This window comes from Ceratocystis lukuohia, assembly GCF_044167205.1.
Source record: "Ceratocystis lukuohia strain C4212 chromosome Unknown Supercontig1_pilon, whole genome shotgun sequence".
Lineage (NCBI taxonomy): Eukaryota > Fungi > Ascomycota > Sordariomycetes > Microascales > Ceratocystidaceae > Ceratocystis > Ceratocystis lukuohia.
Genome location: NW_027263520.1, coordinates 585,634 through 600,556, shown reverse-complemented (window position 1 = coordinate 600,556; position 14,923 = coordinate 585,634). Strand labels below are relative to the sequence as shown.

The 14,923-nt window shown below is 48.0% G+C and overlaps 6 protein-coding genes across 6 annotated transcripts; 3 read left to right on the top strand and 3 right to left on the bottom strand.

Moving 5' to 3' along the window:
• Positions 1-658: 658 nt before the first annotated feature.
• HOO65_010154 (nucleotide-sugar transporter) lies at positions 659-2,567 on the top strand (the record flags this gene model as incomplete). Its single annotated transcript, XM_071005618.1, has 4 exons — positions 659-751; positions 1,096-1,404; positions 1,477-2,190; positions 2,286-2,567. 4 exons carry the CDS (start codon positions 659-661, stop codon positions 2,565-2,567), a joined length of 1,398 nt encoding a protein of 465 aa, XP_070861976.1.
• Positions 2,568-3,092: 525 nt separating this feature from the next.
• Positions 3,093-4,680, bottom strand: HOO65_010153 (putative mannose-1-phosphate guanyltransferase; the record flags this gene model as incomplete). The annotated part of the gene is made up of 2 exons (XM_071005746.1): positions 3,093-4,358; positions 4,612-4,680. 2 exons carry the CDS (start codon positions 4,678-4,680, stop codon positions 3,093-3,095), a joined length of 1,335 nt encoding a protein of 444 aa, XP_070861975.1.
• Positions 4,681-5,440: 760 nt separating this feature from the next.
• On the top strand, positions 5,441-8,453 carry HOO65_010152 (Dynamin family protein; the record flags this gene model as incomplete). The annotated part of the gene is made up of 4 exons (XM_071005385.1): positions 5,441-5,696; positions 5,744-6,419; positions 6,468-6,923; positions 7,007-8,453. 4 exons carry the CDS (start codon positions 5,441-5,443, stop codon positions 8,451-8,453), a joined length of 2,835 nt encoding a protein of 944 aa, XP_070861974.1.
• A 168-nt stretch (positions 8,454-8,621) lies between these two features.
• On the bottom strand, positions 8,622-9,623 carry HOO65_010151 (bZIP transcription factor; the record flags this gene model as incomplete). The annotated part of the gene is made up of 2 exons (XM_071006036.1): positions 8,622-9,272; positions 9,339-9,623. 2 exons carry the CDS (start codon positions 9,621-9,623, stop codon positions 8,622-8,624), a joined length of 936 nt encoding a protein of 311 aa, XP_070861973.1.
• Positions 9,624-10,118: 495 nt separating this feature from the next.
• HOO65_010150 (uncharacterized protein) lies at positions 10,119-11,666 on the top strand (the record flags this gene model as incomplete). Its single annotated transcript, XM_070999653.1, has 1 exon — positions 10,119-11,666. The coding sequence occupies one exon, from the start codon at positions 10,119-10,121 to the stop codon at positions 11,664-11,666; it is 1,548 nt and encodes a 515-aa protein (XP_070861972.1).
• A 1,249-nt stretch (positions 11,667-12,915) lies between these two features.
• Positions 12,916-13,649, bottom strand: HOO65_010149 (uncharacterized protein; the record flags this gene model as incomplete). Its single annotated transcript, XM_071006141.1, has 2 exons — positions 12,916-13,197; positions 13,413-13,649. The coding sequence occupies 2 exons, from the start codon at positions 13,647-13,649 to the stop codon at positions 12,916-12,918; spliced, it is 519 nt and encodes a 172-aa protein (XP_070861971.1).
• Positions 13,650-14,923: the final 1,274 nt, after the last annotated feature.

Sequence of the window (14,923 nt, the reverse complement as noted above, 5' to 3'; positions counted from 1 at the left end):
ACGGCACAGTTTTTTTTTTATTTTTTTTATTTTTTTTTAGGGGAGGCTACTTTTGTTGTTTATTTTTAAATATGATGAAGAAAGACAGAAGCTAGAAGCTAAGAGACAGACAAAGAACTTCTTGTTTCTGGTTCCAGTTTTGCTTAAAAGGTGGCAATAATTATTTCCATGATTCTGTCTGATGTTCTGATGTTCTGATGTTCTGATATTCTGGTGTCTCTTTTGTTTCATTTTTTTTTTCATCATTTTTTATTTGATTTTGCCGCGGGCTGTATCGTGTGATTCTTCGATTTTATTTTATTTTGTGTTGCTCAAAATTTACCGACCTTTTTTTTTCTTTAACTAACCAGTTAATTCCTTCAACCCTCTCAAAAGTCCTTTCACACCGCAAGAAACCCAGTCATTCTAATTCTAATCCATTCCACTACTAACTATATTCTCGCTTCTGCGCTTCTGCGCTTCTATTCTTCCAGTCTTTCTTACCAGCTTATTTGCCTTTTTATCTTCTGTCCGTCTTGCTTCATCTCGACATACGTGCAAACTCTCTTCTCTCATCTCCTCTATTCTATTCCCCTTTCTCGCCTGCTCCCCCTGCTGCTACTGTCAATACTGCTACATCGACCACCACTCTGCCGGTACCCAACTGCCAACTGCTGTCATGCTTCTAGAAAAGCCCGGTGCTTCTCATCGCCCCGGAGCCCCAGACGGGTCGTTCCTGGGGCTACCGCCGAAGCAAGCTACCATTGTCTCTGTATGTATTCAATCATCTACACTGCGGCGGCCCCTTTCAGCTGTCTGGCTAAAGCTAAGAAAACAAGCTACTGCTGTAGTGTAGCTGCAGCAGCTAGTTGAAATTGCCTGGCTTCCATCTATACTCCCCCCGTGTCCGTGTCCTGTGTCCGCTATCACATGCTAACTTGAAGCTCTGTTTGTCTATACAGCTAATCGTGCAAAATTCAGCCCTCATTCTGGTATGTCTTTGTCTCGCCTTCTTGTCTCTTGTCGGCCCTTAGTCTACCTCATTGCGATCTCCTCTCTTCTCTAGCCTCCGCCCCCAACGCCAACTCCAAGCCTAAGCTAACCTCTCCTCCCTAGGTCATGCACTACTCCCGTATCATGAAACCCTCTGGCGACCACAAGTACTTTCCTTCGACCGCTGTCTTCCTCAACGAAATTATCAAACTTTCTATATCACTGACCTTCTCTCTGTGGGAGGTCTCGCGAACCCTCGCCCCATCTACACCTGCGACAACTATCTTTGAGCAAATCTACCGCAGCGTCTTTTCAGCCGACAGCTGGAAACTAGCTATCCCGGCCCTCCTATACACCTTTCAGAACACGCTGCAGTACGTAGCTCTAAGCAATCTGGATCCCGTCCACTACCAGATACTGTACCAGCTTAAGGTTAGCATCTCTGTCCACTATCTGTCTACCTTGGTGCTCAGTGCTTGGTCGAACTAACGAGCACGTATATAGATCCTCACCACTGCTATCTTTAGCGTTGTTCTCCTCGGCCGCTCCATTGCCCTCAAGCGCTGGCTGGCCCTGATCGTCTTAACTATCGGCGTTTCTATAGTATCCCTGCCCCTCAACGGCAACGCCCAAGACGCTTTGCTCTTCCACGATAGCTCAGATCACTGGTTCCCACGCTCGGTTCACGAACTGGGCCAACTAACTAATGGCGCAGGCGATGCGGCGCGTGAGCTGACAAGACGCAGCTTTGAAGTTGTCAGCTCTGAGTTAGCTAAGCGTTCTGCCACGTATGAGGGCATTGACGACGATATAGACACTCCCATCGTCATGAACGCATCGATCGGCATCCTTGCTGTGGTAATCGCCACTGTCCTCTCAGGGTTGGCTAGCGTTTACTTCGAAAAGGTCCTTAAGGACTCGCAGCCTACCGTCTCAGTCTGGACACGCAATATCCAGCTATCGTTCTTTTCGCTGTTCCCTTCTCTCTTCATCGGCATCATCTACACTGACGGCCCGGAGATTGCCAAGCATGGCTTCTTCGATGGCTACAACTGGACTGTCTGGACTGTGATTGTACTGCAGGCTGTTGGAGGCATTCTTGCGTCACTGTGCATCAGTTATACCGACAGCATCATCAAGAACTTTACCACCAGTGTCAGCATTGTCATCAGCTTTGTCTTCAGTTTGTGGTTCTTTGACATTGAAGCCACTGTTCCCGTAAGCAATTGTCTCACTTTTCTTTTTTAACTTCTCATGCATAGTATTATAGTTATTGGCTAATTTACTAACTTTCTTGCTCGATTTTCTTACAGCTCCTTTCGGGTGCCGTTCTTGTCCTTGCTTCATCGTGGGCCTATACTCTGCCTGACTCCAAGGCCATTCGCCGTCCTACACCACTACATGTTGCTAATCTCGAGAAGATGATGGTTGACCGGCTTAACACACCCCGCCATCTAGATCCCATCAAGCTCAATACCAATCCTATGGACTCGCTAGACCCCACATCTGGCCTATCCACCTCACGGCCATCGTCGCCTATGATTGGCCGTATCCCGTCATCGGCACGTCGTGGCTTTGACGATCATGAGGATTAGGAGACTGACTGATTGACCGACCCCCTTTTGTCTCTTCGTTTTTGTGTTGCACTTTTTTTTTTTTTGGCGTGGGCATTCTATTGCTTCAGATTGATTTGATGATAGATTGTTGATTGGTAGGTATATTTGTTTCTCTTATTTTCTCATGTTTCTATTCTCTAACATACGAGACAATGATGAAAAAAAGGGAGGGCACAAAAGAAAGGTTAAGCTTGTTTCATATCCATCACCAGATTCGGGCGGGAGTTCTTTGTTTGTTTGTTTCCTTTTTTTCTTTTTTCCATACTCTCTTCACACATCCTTTTTTTTTTTACACCTTGATTCCAAAGTTAGACTCGGCTTCATTATAATATGTAGTAGTAATATCTCGAACCCCACCCGCCCTCTGCACCAAGTAAAACCAAGAGAAAAGGAATAAACAAAAAATCATAAAACCACAAAACCACAAAAAGTAACCAAAGAGTGCAAATAGTCGCGACATTATCCAAAAAGCTTTGCTTCTCCCCTTTTAACCTGACTTCCTTCTTACATGATGACCTCGTTGGCAACATCGCGCTTGAGGTCCTTGTAAGGCAGACACACACAGTTCTGCACGCGCACCTCGTCGCCGACACCGCAGTCCTTGCCTAGGATGGTAATGGCCTGCACCTTAATCCCGTTCTTGACGATCTGCGTCTCGTGCGATGTGGCAGACACCGGAGTACCCTCGACACGTGCCCAGGCGCCGACACGCGAGCCCCAACCAATGATGGAGCTCAGCACACAGGCATCGTGGCGAATTTCACTATCCTCCAGTACAATTGAGTCCTTGATACGCACGCCAGCACCAACCACCGCACGGGGGCCGATGCTAACATTGGGACCTAGCTTAGCAGAGGGATCAACCTCAGCCGTGGGGTGAATGAAGACGGGGGCGATAATGTTAGCACTGGGAGTTGCCAATTCAGGGTCCCTAGCGAGCTGAGCCTTTTGCAGATATAAGGCATTGGCAGGGACAGCAGAGCCAGCAGTCTTGATCTGGCGCCAGAAGTCACGGGTCTCGTATACATAGAACTGCTTGTTGTCGGCCATGTCCGACAAAATATCTTGCTCGAGGCGGATAATCTTCTGGGTGTCGGACTCATCTTCGTCAGTGTTGACAGTGAAGTTGGTCTCAAGGTTGTCGGACGACGGGTATGAGAGCAGGCGGGGACGGTCGGTACGGCGCTTGATGGCAGTGCGAATAGAGGGGAAGATAGCTTCGGTAGAGAACAGGTAGACACCGCAATTGATCAGGTTGCTGATATGGCTTTCGGGCTTCTCAACGTAGTGTAGAACACGGCGGCTGTGAGCGTCACTCACAATGCAACCAAAGTTGGTGGCCGCATCTTCAGCAATGCGCGTACCTAGGATAACAGCCTCGGCGTCCTTGTCATAAAACATCTTGAGCATCTCAGCCAGAGGGAAAGAGCAGCAAACGTCGGCATTGAGGACAAACAGCTTGTCAGGGTGACCCTTGAGGATGGCGTCGCGGAAATGGTACAGTCCACCAGCAGTGCCAAGAGCCTCATATTCACGGAGGTACTTGATGTTGAGGCCAGCAAATTCCTTGCGGGCATCCTTCATGAAATCGGCAAAGACATTCTCCTCGTAGTAGCCGATGATGAGAACTTCAGAAATCTGTTTATTGGGGACCTCGGCAATAGACTTAACGCAGTGCCAGATGATGGGGTGGCCAGCGACATCGAATAGGGGCTTGGGAACATCGAGAGAGAGAGGGCGGAAACGGGTGCCACGAGAGGGGCCGCCGACCTGGTCAGGGGTGAAAGAAAAGACACGTTAGATGCATGTTGAAGAGGGGGAGGGGGACATTTGGGAGAGCAAGACTGGATTGGCGATGACCACAAAACTTGCAAGAAACAACACTATATCGGAGCCTCAGACCAGCCAGGCATTTAAATGAGGGGCAAAGTCACAAAATCTCAGCTCAACCTTGAGGTACAAGCTATCAAAAGCTAGACGAAGCAAACAAACAAATCATCAAGCAATTAATGACAACACATACCAGGATGACAGCTTTGGTAGCACCTTGAGACGCAGGCTTACCACCACGGATGGGAACCTGAAGAGACATTTTGGCTTTTAAATCAAAAAGAAAGACGGTCAGATTAATAAAGAGCTTGATAAGCTTAGGGGCTTCGTAAAGACGAGCAGACTGGGAGATGGTAGAGTAAAGGAAAAGAGGGAAAATTGACAGAAAAAAACGAATAAAAAGAGATAAAGGCCAAGTTGAAAACGGAAGGCGTACTTGTTCCTTCCTTAAAGCTCAAGGATGGTGGAATTGGTTGGAGCTTCCCTCCTGCGCTGGCCTTTTGGTGGGGCGGTGACGAAACAAGGAAGGCAATAGACCCTAAGGTGGGGTGTGTGTAACCCTAGAGGAGCGGGTTGCTATGGGTTGCAATACTAGGTTAGTGACACAGGGTGAGAAGAGACACAACTGCCTACACTATATTTTAATTGCAATATTGAATCAACAAGTTTGTATGTGTTCTGTGTTAAGCAGACTTTCACTATTCTTTTGCATCATGTGTGCCATGTGTAAGTGCTGTGTTGTATTTGGCATACTCAGCCTAATATCGTGTTGTTTGTGCTTCTCATGAGCTGACTACATTGGATGCCTATTCGACTTATACTATATAGACTATCTGGTCTCTACTCTCTTTTTTAGATCTATCTCATAATTCTCTACTTTTTCAACGCATTTACTATGCCAATAGCTTTTGCCTGAGCAGAATCCCTTTCTCGGTCCTTGAATACTCCCATCACTAGTTGTTCTAATGCGGTCGCCAGCTCCCGTCCTACCTAGAGGTTTGTTTCCTAAAGCATATGCAATCATGAGACCTGACAGTCGATCGGGAACCCAGCCTACCACTAAGCTCAAAGCCGAAGATAAGAACATAGAATTATCTTCTCTCGCGTGGTCCTCTTCAATGGTGGTAGACAAATCTTCGGTTGAAGCTAGGGGTTCTCGAACTGTTCAGGCTGCCCATAGCAAGTGTGCTTCTTCAGCTACTAGCAAGTTCCCTCCAAGCACTGACGAGGTTCTTGATCATGATCAAGAATATAGCATTGAAGCTCTTTGGCAACTCCGTGACCCTATTTTGGCTGTAATTCACTAACATGACATCTCCTAATAGCACCCTCCTTTACTCGCGTTTCTAGTCTTTCTGATGTAGTCGAGATCAAGACTCCCGTCAGCCAGATGGCTAGTGATGCGCACGACATCAGCGATGAAGACATGTTTACCCATACATCGTTTGCCAACATGGGCAAACGCCTCAAGGCATACAATGATACCCTAGCACTTCTACATGAGTTGGGTATTCAGCATGAGCTAGAGCTTCCAGAACTAGTCCTAGTCGGGGATCAGTCGACAGGAAAGAGCTCTCTGATGTCGGGCCTTGCTGGTATGAATCTGCCTAAGAGTGGTGGCGTTTGTACTCGTTGTGTGATTCACATCCACTCTTCGCGATCTGCTAATGTTTCCTGCCGCGTGTCTCTCCGTCTAAAGTACCGATACCAACCGCCGAATGGCCGCATTGAGCCTCACCACGTTTCAAAGGAGAATCCCTTCCCGCCGTGGGTACCTCAACATGAGATTTCCAAGGAATTTAAAACTATTGACAAGCTGGAGGAGGTCGAGGAGGTCCTGCGGTGGGCGCAAATTGCCATTCTAAACCCTGACAAGAACCATGAGCAGTACATTCCAGGGCTGGGCCATACTGCCATGAATATGAGCCTCAACCAGGCTGCGGAATGCACTACGGCCAAGTTTAGTCCTAATGTGGTGGCATTGGAGCTCAAGGGTACTGAGTATGCCAACCTCAGCTATTAAGATCTACCGGGAGTATTTGTCACCAGCACCGATGAGAACGACATGCATCTCGTCAAGGTGGTTGAGAACCTGACAGCCGAATATATCACACACCCAGGTGCCATCATCTTGTGGGCGTGTCCTATGAACCAGGATCCTGTCAACTCTACTACATTCAAGTTGATTCGCCGCAATAATGCTCAATCACGTACACTGGGAGTCATGACCAAGGCCGACTTGATTTCCGAAGATGACCCAACCTCGCACCAGCAGTGGCTCTCCATGCTAAATGGCGAGAATAACATGAGGACCGGACATGGATACTTTGTAACTTCGCGTCAGTCAAACAAGTCTCTCGAAGAACAGAACCGTTGGGAAAACCGGTTTTTCGAGGGAAGCTCCATGAGATGGCCTGTAATTTTCACGCCATTCGTAGAGCGTACGGGCGTCGGTAGACTGCGAAAGCATCTCTCTGAAATGCTATTCAAAGCATTGACTGATAGGTAGGCAATTTTGACTTCGAATAGCTGCTAGTAGCAATGGTCTAGTTAGACTGCGTGCATACTAACCCTGCGATTTCCAATAGTATGCCAGCCATCAAGAACCAAGTAATGAGCCGCTATGATTCTGCCTGCCGTGAATTCCAGGCTTTGCCTGAGGCACCTAGAAATATTGAGATGGAAATAAACCGCAGTCTATTTGCTTTTGTCGCCAATGTCAAGGCAGGTATGAACCATCCCGACTTTTCCTCAGCCCTCCAAAAGCTATGCGAGCAGTTCCGAGGCTACCTTCTAGCCATGAAGCCCCGCGTGATTCTTAGTGACGCTTCGGACTACCCTGATGTCATTGATCTCGGCAGCGAAGACGAAAGCCAAAGCGACCGCTCGCCGCCGCAGCCCCCAAGTCGCAACTTATCAGGCGGCAAAAAGCGCCCCCAGGAACCACCGTTTAACACACCATCGAAGAAGCCACGCAAGGATACAGGAGGCATCACAAACTTTAGCAACGGTAGCGCATCACGGTACCAAGCTCCAGCTATCAACCGAGGGGATGATTATCGAATTCTGAGACAGCAAGCCACTAATGACAACCAGACCCCGCTTGGCCCTTTTAGCAATGTTGATCCCCAAATGAAGCAGTCCATTGGCCAGGTTCGCGACATCATTAAAAGCTTTTCTCGTGCTGGCCTGCCTGATGTAGTCTCGGCTGAAGTGTACGTCTTTCTCTTCCAGCAGGCAGTGATCCCATGGGAACGGCCAATGAATACAATGCTACGACAGTGTGCCAAGCTTGTCAGTGACATTATCACCAAGGCCGCAGAAGACGCGCTGTCTGGGCTGCGAAAGCGAGTCATATTTGATCGTGTGAGCGAGATTATGAGTCGGTTCATCCAGGAACGCACTGACCAGACACAAGAGTGGCTGCGCAAGACGCACAAGATGCACACTCTGAAGCCCTTTACTCTCGAGACTAGCGATTTCCAGCAGCTGAGAAGCAAAGAGACTGAGCGTCTAGTTCACAATCGTCACTTTCACCGCTGGAAGGCCTTCCGGTCTGAGCCAGATCTAGTATACCGGCCTTGGGGCAATATGTCTGCTGAGGAGCGGAACCGAGACCTCAGCATGCGCCAGATACAGGCCTCCAAAATGGGCCCCGATCCGTTTCACAAAGAAATTAAAGTGTATGCATACATTGGGGCCTACTATAGGCTAGCAGCTTCGCGATTCACTGATGCCATCTGCCTAGCCATCAGTTCGGACCTGTTCCCTACTATCACCGAGACACTGGACACGGCATATTTGGAGCAGGAATTAGGTTTGCTGACTGAGAATGGCACGCGTAGTCAGTCGCCCGAGGTTTATGAGCGTTTGATGATGGAAGACATGACGACATCTGTCAAGCGTGAGAAGCTAAGACAGGAGGTCAAGAAATTTGAAAAGGCTTTGGAATCAATTCGGCAGCTGCGTCGGGATGAGGCCGATCCTAGAAGCCCTAAGGCTGATGGTGAGGCTGGAGACAAAGCTAGGATTTGAGACGAGCCAAACCGGGTACTTCTGTAGGGGTAGACATCGAGATCAACTGAATAAACATTTCGTGTGAGAGATATTGTAGCATCTTTTCATCCTAACCCCTTGACTAACACGCGCAAAAAATGAAATACTCACGAATGAATGCAATGCTCAAAATTCCGTGTGTATAAATCACAGCCCAAGTAGCTTAGGTGGTAAGCGTGGGTTTCGCTCCAACGCTTCAGCCTTTGCCAGCTTCTCTTCTTCTAGCATGAGCTTCATCAGTGCGCGAGCCCTGTTGATATTGTCTTTTCTCTCCCAGTCCATCTCAGCCTTAACAAGCTGCTCTCCATCTTCCAACGTTTGGAGATATGACCCTGAATCCTGAGCATCTTCGTGCGTTTTGATACCTTCTGTAACTAGCAGGTTTTCAACTACCTTGTCCCACATGTCCTCCTCTATAGCATCGTCGGTGGCTTCATCAGCTGCTTCTTTGTACTGCGCACGATCCTCAAACTGCAGAGATTTATAGCGCAACATGTTTGATAAGATAGGTGACTGTGGTTTCCCCAGCCGTAAGAACGGGAAGCCATGAGATGTAGAGCAGAGTCTAGGGATACCACGTTTGCCCTTGAGAGACGAAAGGGGCAATGGCCGCTCGGCTGGTACATAGCTAGGCATGCCGCCAGGACTTCGGGGAGGGATTTGGAGTAGTAGGGGCCTAGGAACAGGCTTGATCTTAGGTTCTTTAGGTGGTTTAGGCGGGTGGCTGTCTAGGTAATCTATGACCTGTTCGTGTTCCGGGCTACTTGAGTCCTGGGCTTTAGCAAGCAAATCAACAAACTATGAAAGGCATTAGATCGATGCACTATATGGATAGTACGCACAAGCGAAAAGAAGTCATATTACCTTGTATCCCGATGTTAGCGCGGCATGGATAAGCCGCGGACTGGTATCATGTCTATTGCGTCGAAACTGCCGTGTAACCAAGGCGCGAATAGGGTTCCGCTCCTGTGAGGGAACAAGAAGCTTGGAGCTTTTTGATCGGTGCTCTAAGTACTCTGAAGCTAGGAGTGGCAGATGGAAGTCTTTGGGTATTGCGATCTTGAGCGCCTGGCGATACAATAGGCGGTATAGCGCAATGCAGGCTATGCGGTGCTGAGTGCTCCGCTTGGGAACAAATCGCATGGGCATTGTAGCTAATAGATGACTAGAGGGAGAGATACGTGTATATCAGAAGGCAGATGTATAGCAAAGTTGTAGCGTTGGATCAAGCTTGTGCAAATCCAGACAAAGAAACCCTAGCTAAGTGGAGATAAAGACGTATTTATTAGGGTTGATAATGGGTGGGCCTGTTCCGATTGCAGGGTATAGGGCACAATGACGATTAGCACCTTCCCTTGTCTGTATCCCGTTTTCCCCTCATCTCAGTTTAATTCAACCTCTTGAGTTCTTCCACTTCATCGCCAAATTAACCCACCGATTGATGCGCCCCCAGACATTTTTAAACCCACGCATATTTTATCCTCAGTCTGTTATTGAATCATCTATTATTCAATCTGATATTAATTCACAACAAGCGACTTCCGTCGGTCCTTTTGTTGCTTTTTGGTTCTCTTCTTTTCTCCGAGTTACACACATCTTTTCTTTTCTTTGCCTTTCTCTTCCTATTTATTTTATCTCACTACCATGGAGGATCAATTCGGAGGTCGCACTGATGATGATCTGTTCTACGATGACTTCGAGCCTGTCGATGGTCAAGTCATCGTGATGCCAGATATTCCACTAGAGCTAGCTGCGGCATTTGGCAAAAAGTCACAGGGCTTGCTCGCCACACCCAAGCCCGAACTAGTATCGCCGGAAGACTCGAACCCAGCCTCTAAGGATATGCCGTCGCAAAAGGGAAAAATGTCCCGCCTGGACCCTGATGCATCGGTAACTCCTCCTATTTCTTCTCCTGCGCCACTGCGAGGCGGTCTCGCGAACTCGCGGTTTGCGCCAAAAGCCGATGAGCTAGAGGAGACTACATCTAAGCCAAATGCCCCTGCCGATGCGCCCAAACAGAAGAAGAACAATCGTTTAAAAGCTCCCAAGGCCGCAAAGTCGAGAGATGTAGCAAGCGCGCCTGAGATTCCAAAATCTATGCCGCCCAAGTCTGAAACACCAGCGAAAAAGCCTACTGTGTCCGAGACTCCCCCATCCAGTAAATCGAAGTCGGTCGAATCAAAGCATACAAGCACGAAGTCTGGAGATGCGACAGCTAAACCCCACCAACCGCAAGATGGAAACCGACCAAATCAAACTGGGAAAAATCTCCAAAGCGATCAATCAACAGTTCGCAAAGACAAGGGCCAATCATTTGTGTCTCGCAAGCCGATGGACAACACCCGGATACAGTCTGGCGCGAACCCACGAACGAAAATGACAGAGGAAGAAGTCACTGCTAAAATGGATCAGATGCGCCTTAAAAATGCCGAAACCGTCAAGAAATTTGAAGCTGCCGAAAAGGATGAGACCAGACATGCTGTAGCAGTGGCAAACGATGAGGCGGAAATACAACGTCGCCGCAAAATCGAGGCTGAAGAGAGGAAAAAATTGGAAAACGAGCGCCAGAAAAACCGTGATAAGAAGCTGAAGAGCTTCAAGGATAACGATACACCATGGGATGCGCCTAAACCCCCACGCGAGCCGCGTGGGCCGCGTGAGCCGCGCGAACCAAATACGGCGGCCCGCAGTGGTCGTGGGTCTTCTAAAGTAAGCGGCAACCAAGGAGGTGGCGGCCTACAAGGTTCTATGCACGGCTCGGCACACAAACGTAACGACGACCCTTTACCCAAAGCTAACAAGGAAAACATTGATAAACACAACAAGCCAGCGGATGACTTGTTTCCCAGTTTATCCGGCGCCTCAAGCGTGCTTGCTCCAAAGACTCTGTCCGGCCCTAGCTTTGCTAAGGCTGCACGTGCCGGTGCCGAAGCCCAAGCTGCTGCTACGTTGTCCTCCAAAGTAGAAAATAAAAAAGGCAATGATCGGGGAAGCGCCAAAGGCATTTCGATTAAGGGTGATAGTGTGATAATTTCTTTGCCTCCTACATCTTCGGATAAGCCTGTCGTGGCCGAGTCTGAGGCCTGGAAACCAAAGGCCTTGACACCACTACCAGTGCTTGATGTAGGTAACTGGGGCGATGAGATGGAAGAGTATGAGGCACAGCAGGCACAGAAAGCGGGCGACAAGTGACTGCATCCCTTGTGGCGTTTTCTTAACCCACCTCCCAATCTCTCCCTTACGTCCAGACAGGGCGGGCGACGCTTAGGCAAAGGAACGTCTCACTTTTGGTTTCCTTTGATTGCAAGACACTGACAATGAAGCTGTAAGCTATCATTTGGCATAGCATTCCGTATCATGTTGCATTGCTTTCTTTTTTTTCTACGAGTATGCCGTCACTTGTTGCCACTCAGCCACTTTTCATCCCGTGTTGTCTCATCTATCACGGAACATGTTTTCTTTTGTTATACCCTTGTGCGTTTCGTTTTGTTCAACTTGGTTTATTTCTTCTTTCTTTTATTGCTTCCTTGTCCCTTCGTCAGTCGAATTTCTCATTATTTTTCTAAGGCTATAAAACAAACACTCTCGTAACTACCGTCACGTATGTAGAACCTATGGTCGCCCATCTAGCTAGTCTGAACATCTCGTTTGATCATGCTACAGTATACTTGAAGCCTTTTCTTAATTTATGTATTTTGCACCTACATAATGCTATGCTACCCGGCGGAGCACACCTACGGAAGATGACTGGGCCGCCTTTTCCAATACTTTCTACTACCAAAGCGCATCCACGATGGCCCCAGGGGCTATCATCAACAAAATTGTAATAAAACAGCAAGAGAGGCAGCTGTGAAACATCGATGGACAGCCTAGGCTTGCTAACGTCATGATGTTCTCATTTAAAAAGTCACCACCCAAGGACGCCCCTGTTGTGAGCTCTGTCGATGCCTATGCTGCTGAAGACGATGTAAATGCTACCTTAACAGATGCAGAGGAGGCATCGGATGCTTATATCAAGGCTGTTTTGGAGGCTTCTACGGAGAGGCACTAGCTCCGGCTCCTGAGCAGCCAATCTTCTGCCTTGCCAGGAAGGCCTTCGGCCGGCCTCTTCGTCGAGAGACACCTACTTTCACCCTTATATCTATGTGGAAACCCCCCCCCCCCCCAACCCAAACTACCTCCAACCCGTCCACGTAGAGATATGGAAACCGTGAAATAGACTCCTGCTGACATGATCACCTAGATGAGTGCTAGAGCATGCAGATGCCAGTGAGATTTCTGAAGGGGCTTTCAAACTAGGGTCCCTAAATATATTCTAGAGCCTGCACGCTCAGGTTCGTGCTGTGCTCACATGCAGGTTCGATAATATTCGGATTGTCTAAAGACATGTGCTTCTAACTCTTTCCATAACTGGCGGGCTAGATCCTACAGGATGTGAGGTCTAGAAACATGTCGTCTTGCAAGGTACAATCCTATGATAGAAGCTTCTTTCCTCATTATAAAACTTGAGGTTCTTGGCAATAGGATCCATGCTGGCGTCATCATCTTCCGAAACTGGCTGCTTGAACCAGAACGTCATGCATTCGACATCAATAGGCGGGTAGCCATGATGCCAAACTTCGACCTGCTGCCTTCTGACGTCGATTCTGCCTATTTCCACTCCAGGCATCATTTTGGAAACAGCTTGAAAGTAGTGACTGTTAGAAAAGGTTTCCCAGTCGGCCTGTTCAGGGGTTATGTAAAAATCGTCTGGGCCAAGGTCATTGTCTTGACGATAGTCTCTGACCGTGTTGGTAGCCCAGGCGTCATTTATGGAGATCCATTGCATTCTGTTGGGTCAATTCTGGCCCTTGAGGACAGGGCTGCAAAAATGTTTTGGATTTCCAAATTGACGCCAGAGGGGGTTTCGTGACGCAAGTTGTCATCACATATACTCACGCCCTGATAGTCAGTGTCAATAGAAAGCTGGACAACCGGATATTTGTCGAGGTAGTGGAAGCGAAGAGAAAAGACTTTCCATTCATCGTCTTCTGTCCATAAAGAATAGCCACGATCCGTCAAGTAATTCGAATCCCAGGGATCCGTAGACCAGGAGACGACAGTCGAGTCATGTTTGTTGCCGCCCTGAAAACACGAGAACGACGTGCAAAAGGGCAGCCAAGAGTGAGGCAACATTTTGAATGAGATGGTGGGGTAACAAAAGGATAGCAGAAGCAATGTGCAGAAAGAACAGTGATCAAAGGCCTGACTGATATACAATCGATTGGGTGCTACAGATGTATTTATTCCCGTGTTTCTGCTTTGGTCTATTTCACCGGGACATCGCCACGTACGAGCATAGGCCAGTTGCTGGCTCTCTCGAAAGCCTCACCTAGCATGTTTTCCCTCTTTCTCTAAATGCAAAACGAAAAGCGGAATTCCGGTCAAAGATGGGCGCTTCTCTTCGTCAGATTCTAGCAAGATGACATATGAGGATAGACATATCAACGTAGAAGTCTATGTCCAAAGCACAGGGCATGAGAGAAACAGCATATGGAGTTATACTAAATGTAGGTTAGTGGATGCATGAAATAAGCAGAGGAACATTACGATGCATGTGTGTGTGTAAGTTGATTTGGTATCATTTCCCAGTTTCTTACGGCATGAAAGCTTGGCCAGGCCTTGTGCATGAACATGTTAGAATAAGCCTGGCCGGAGTTCCGCCAGCACTCGCACATACCGGAACATAGCGCAAATCCAAGGAAACAATGTATAGCATGTTGCAGGCTAAGAAAGAAAGGGATGGTCGTACCCACGACAAATCTTCACCCATAAGGTGTCCAAGTTTCTAGTGGCCGCCTTTCTTCATATCTTCTATTGCTAGATAGATGTAGGGACATACTCAAGTTGGAAATACTTGGTCTAGTGTCATGAAACTCGTGAGATAAATGATTGAATATGCGTGTAAGTGCTCAGTAGCAACGGTACTGTCCAGAAACGGGTTATCACTTGGAAAGTAAGTGCCCATAATGATGGCAGCGTCGTGCTCTATAAGACATGCCATTCCCGAAGTAATAAGAAAGAGAAAGGAAAAAACGAGCTACCAGCACCAAGCAATATCGCCCTCGTAAAATGCTTGGAAACCAGTTTCTAATCAGTATTTCCAGTAGACTCCAGGCTGGGCTTCAGGGGTGTCTTTGAAGCGACCTCTGAGCCATCGCCTGGGCCAGCCCCCAAGAAAGCCTCAGCCGCAGAATTAAAACTGACCTTAGTAGTAGGCTTCATAGGAGGCTCTTCAGTAGTGGTGACATGAAACTCAGCATATGATGCACTTTTAGCTCACCACGAGTGAATGGCAAACTAAAGCCCATAGTTCACTTACCAGCAAATGTGTGGCCATGGGATGGAACAAGCCAAATAACTAAGCCATGCTCATCGGGTTGGACTTTGCAGTGCGAGCCTGGATGAGT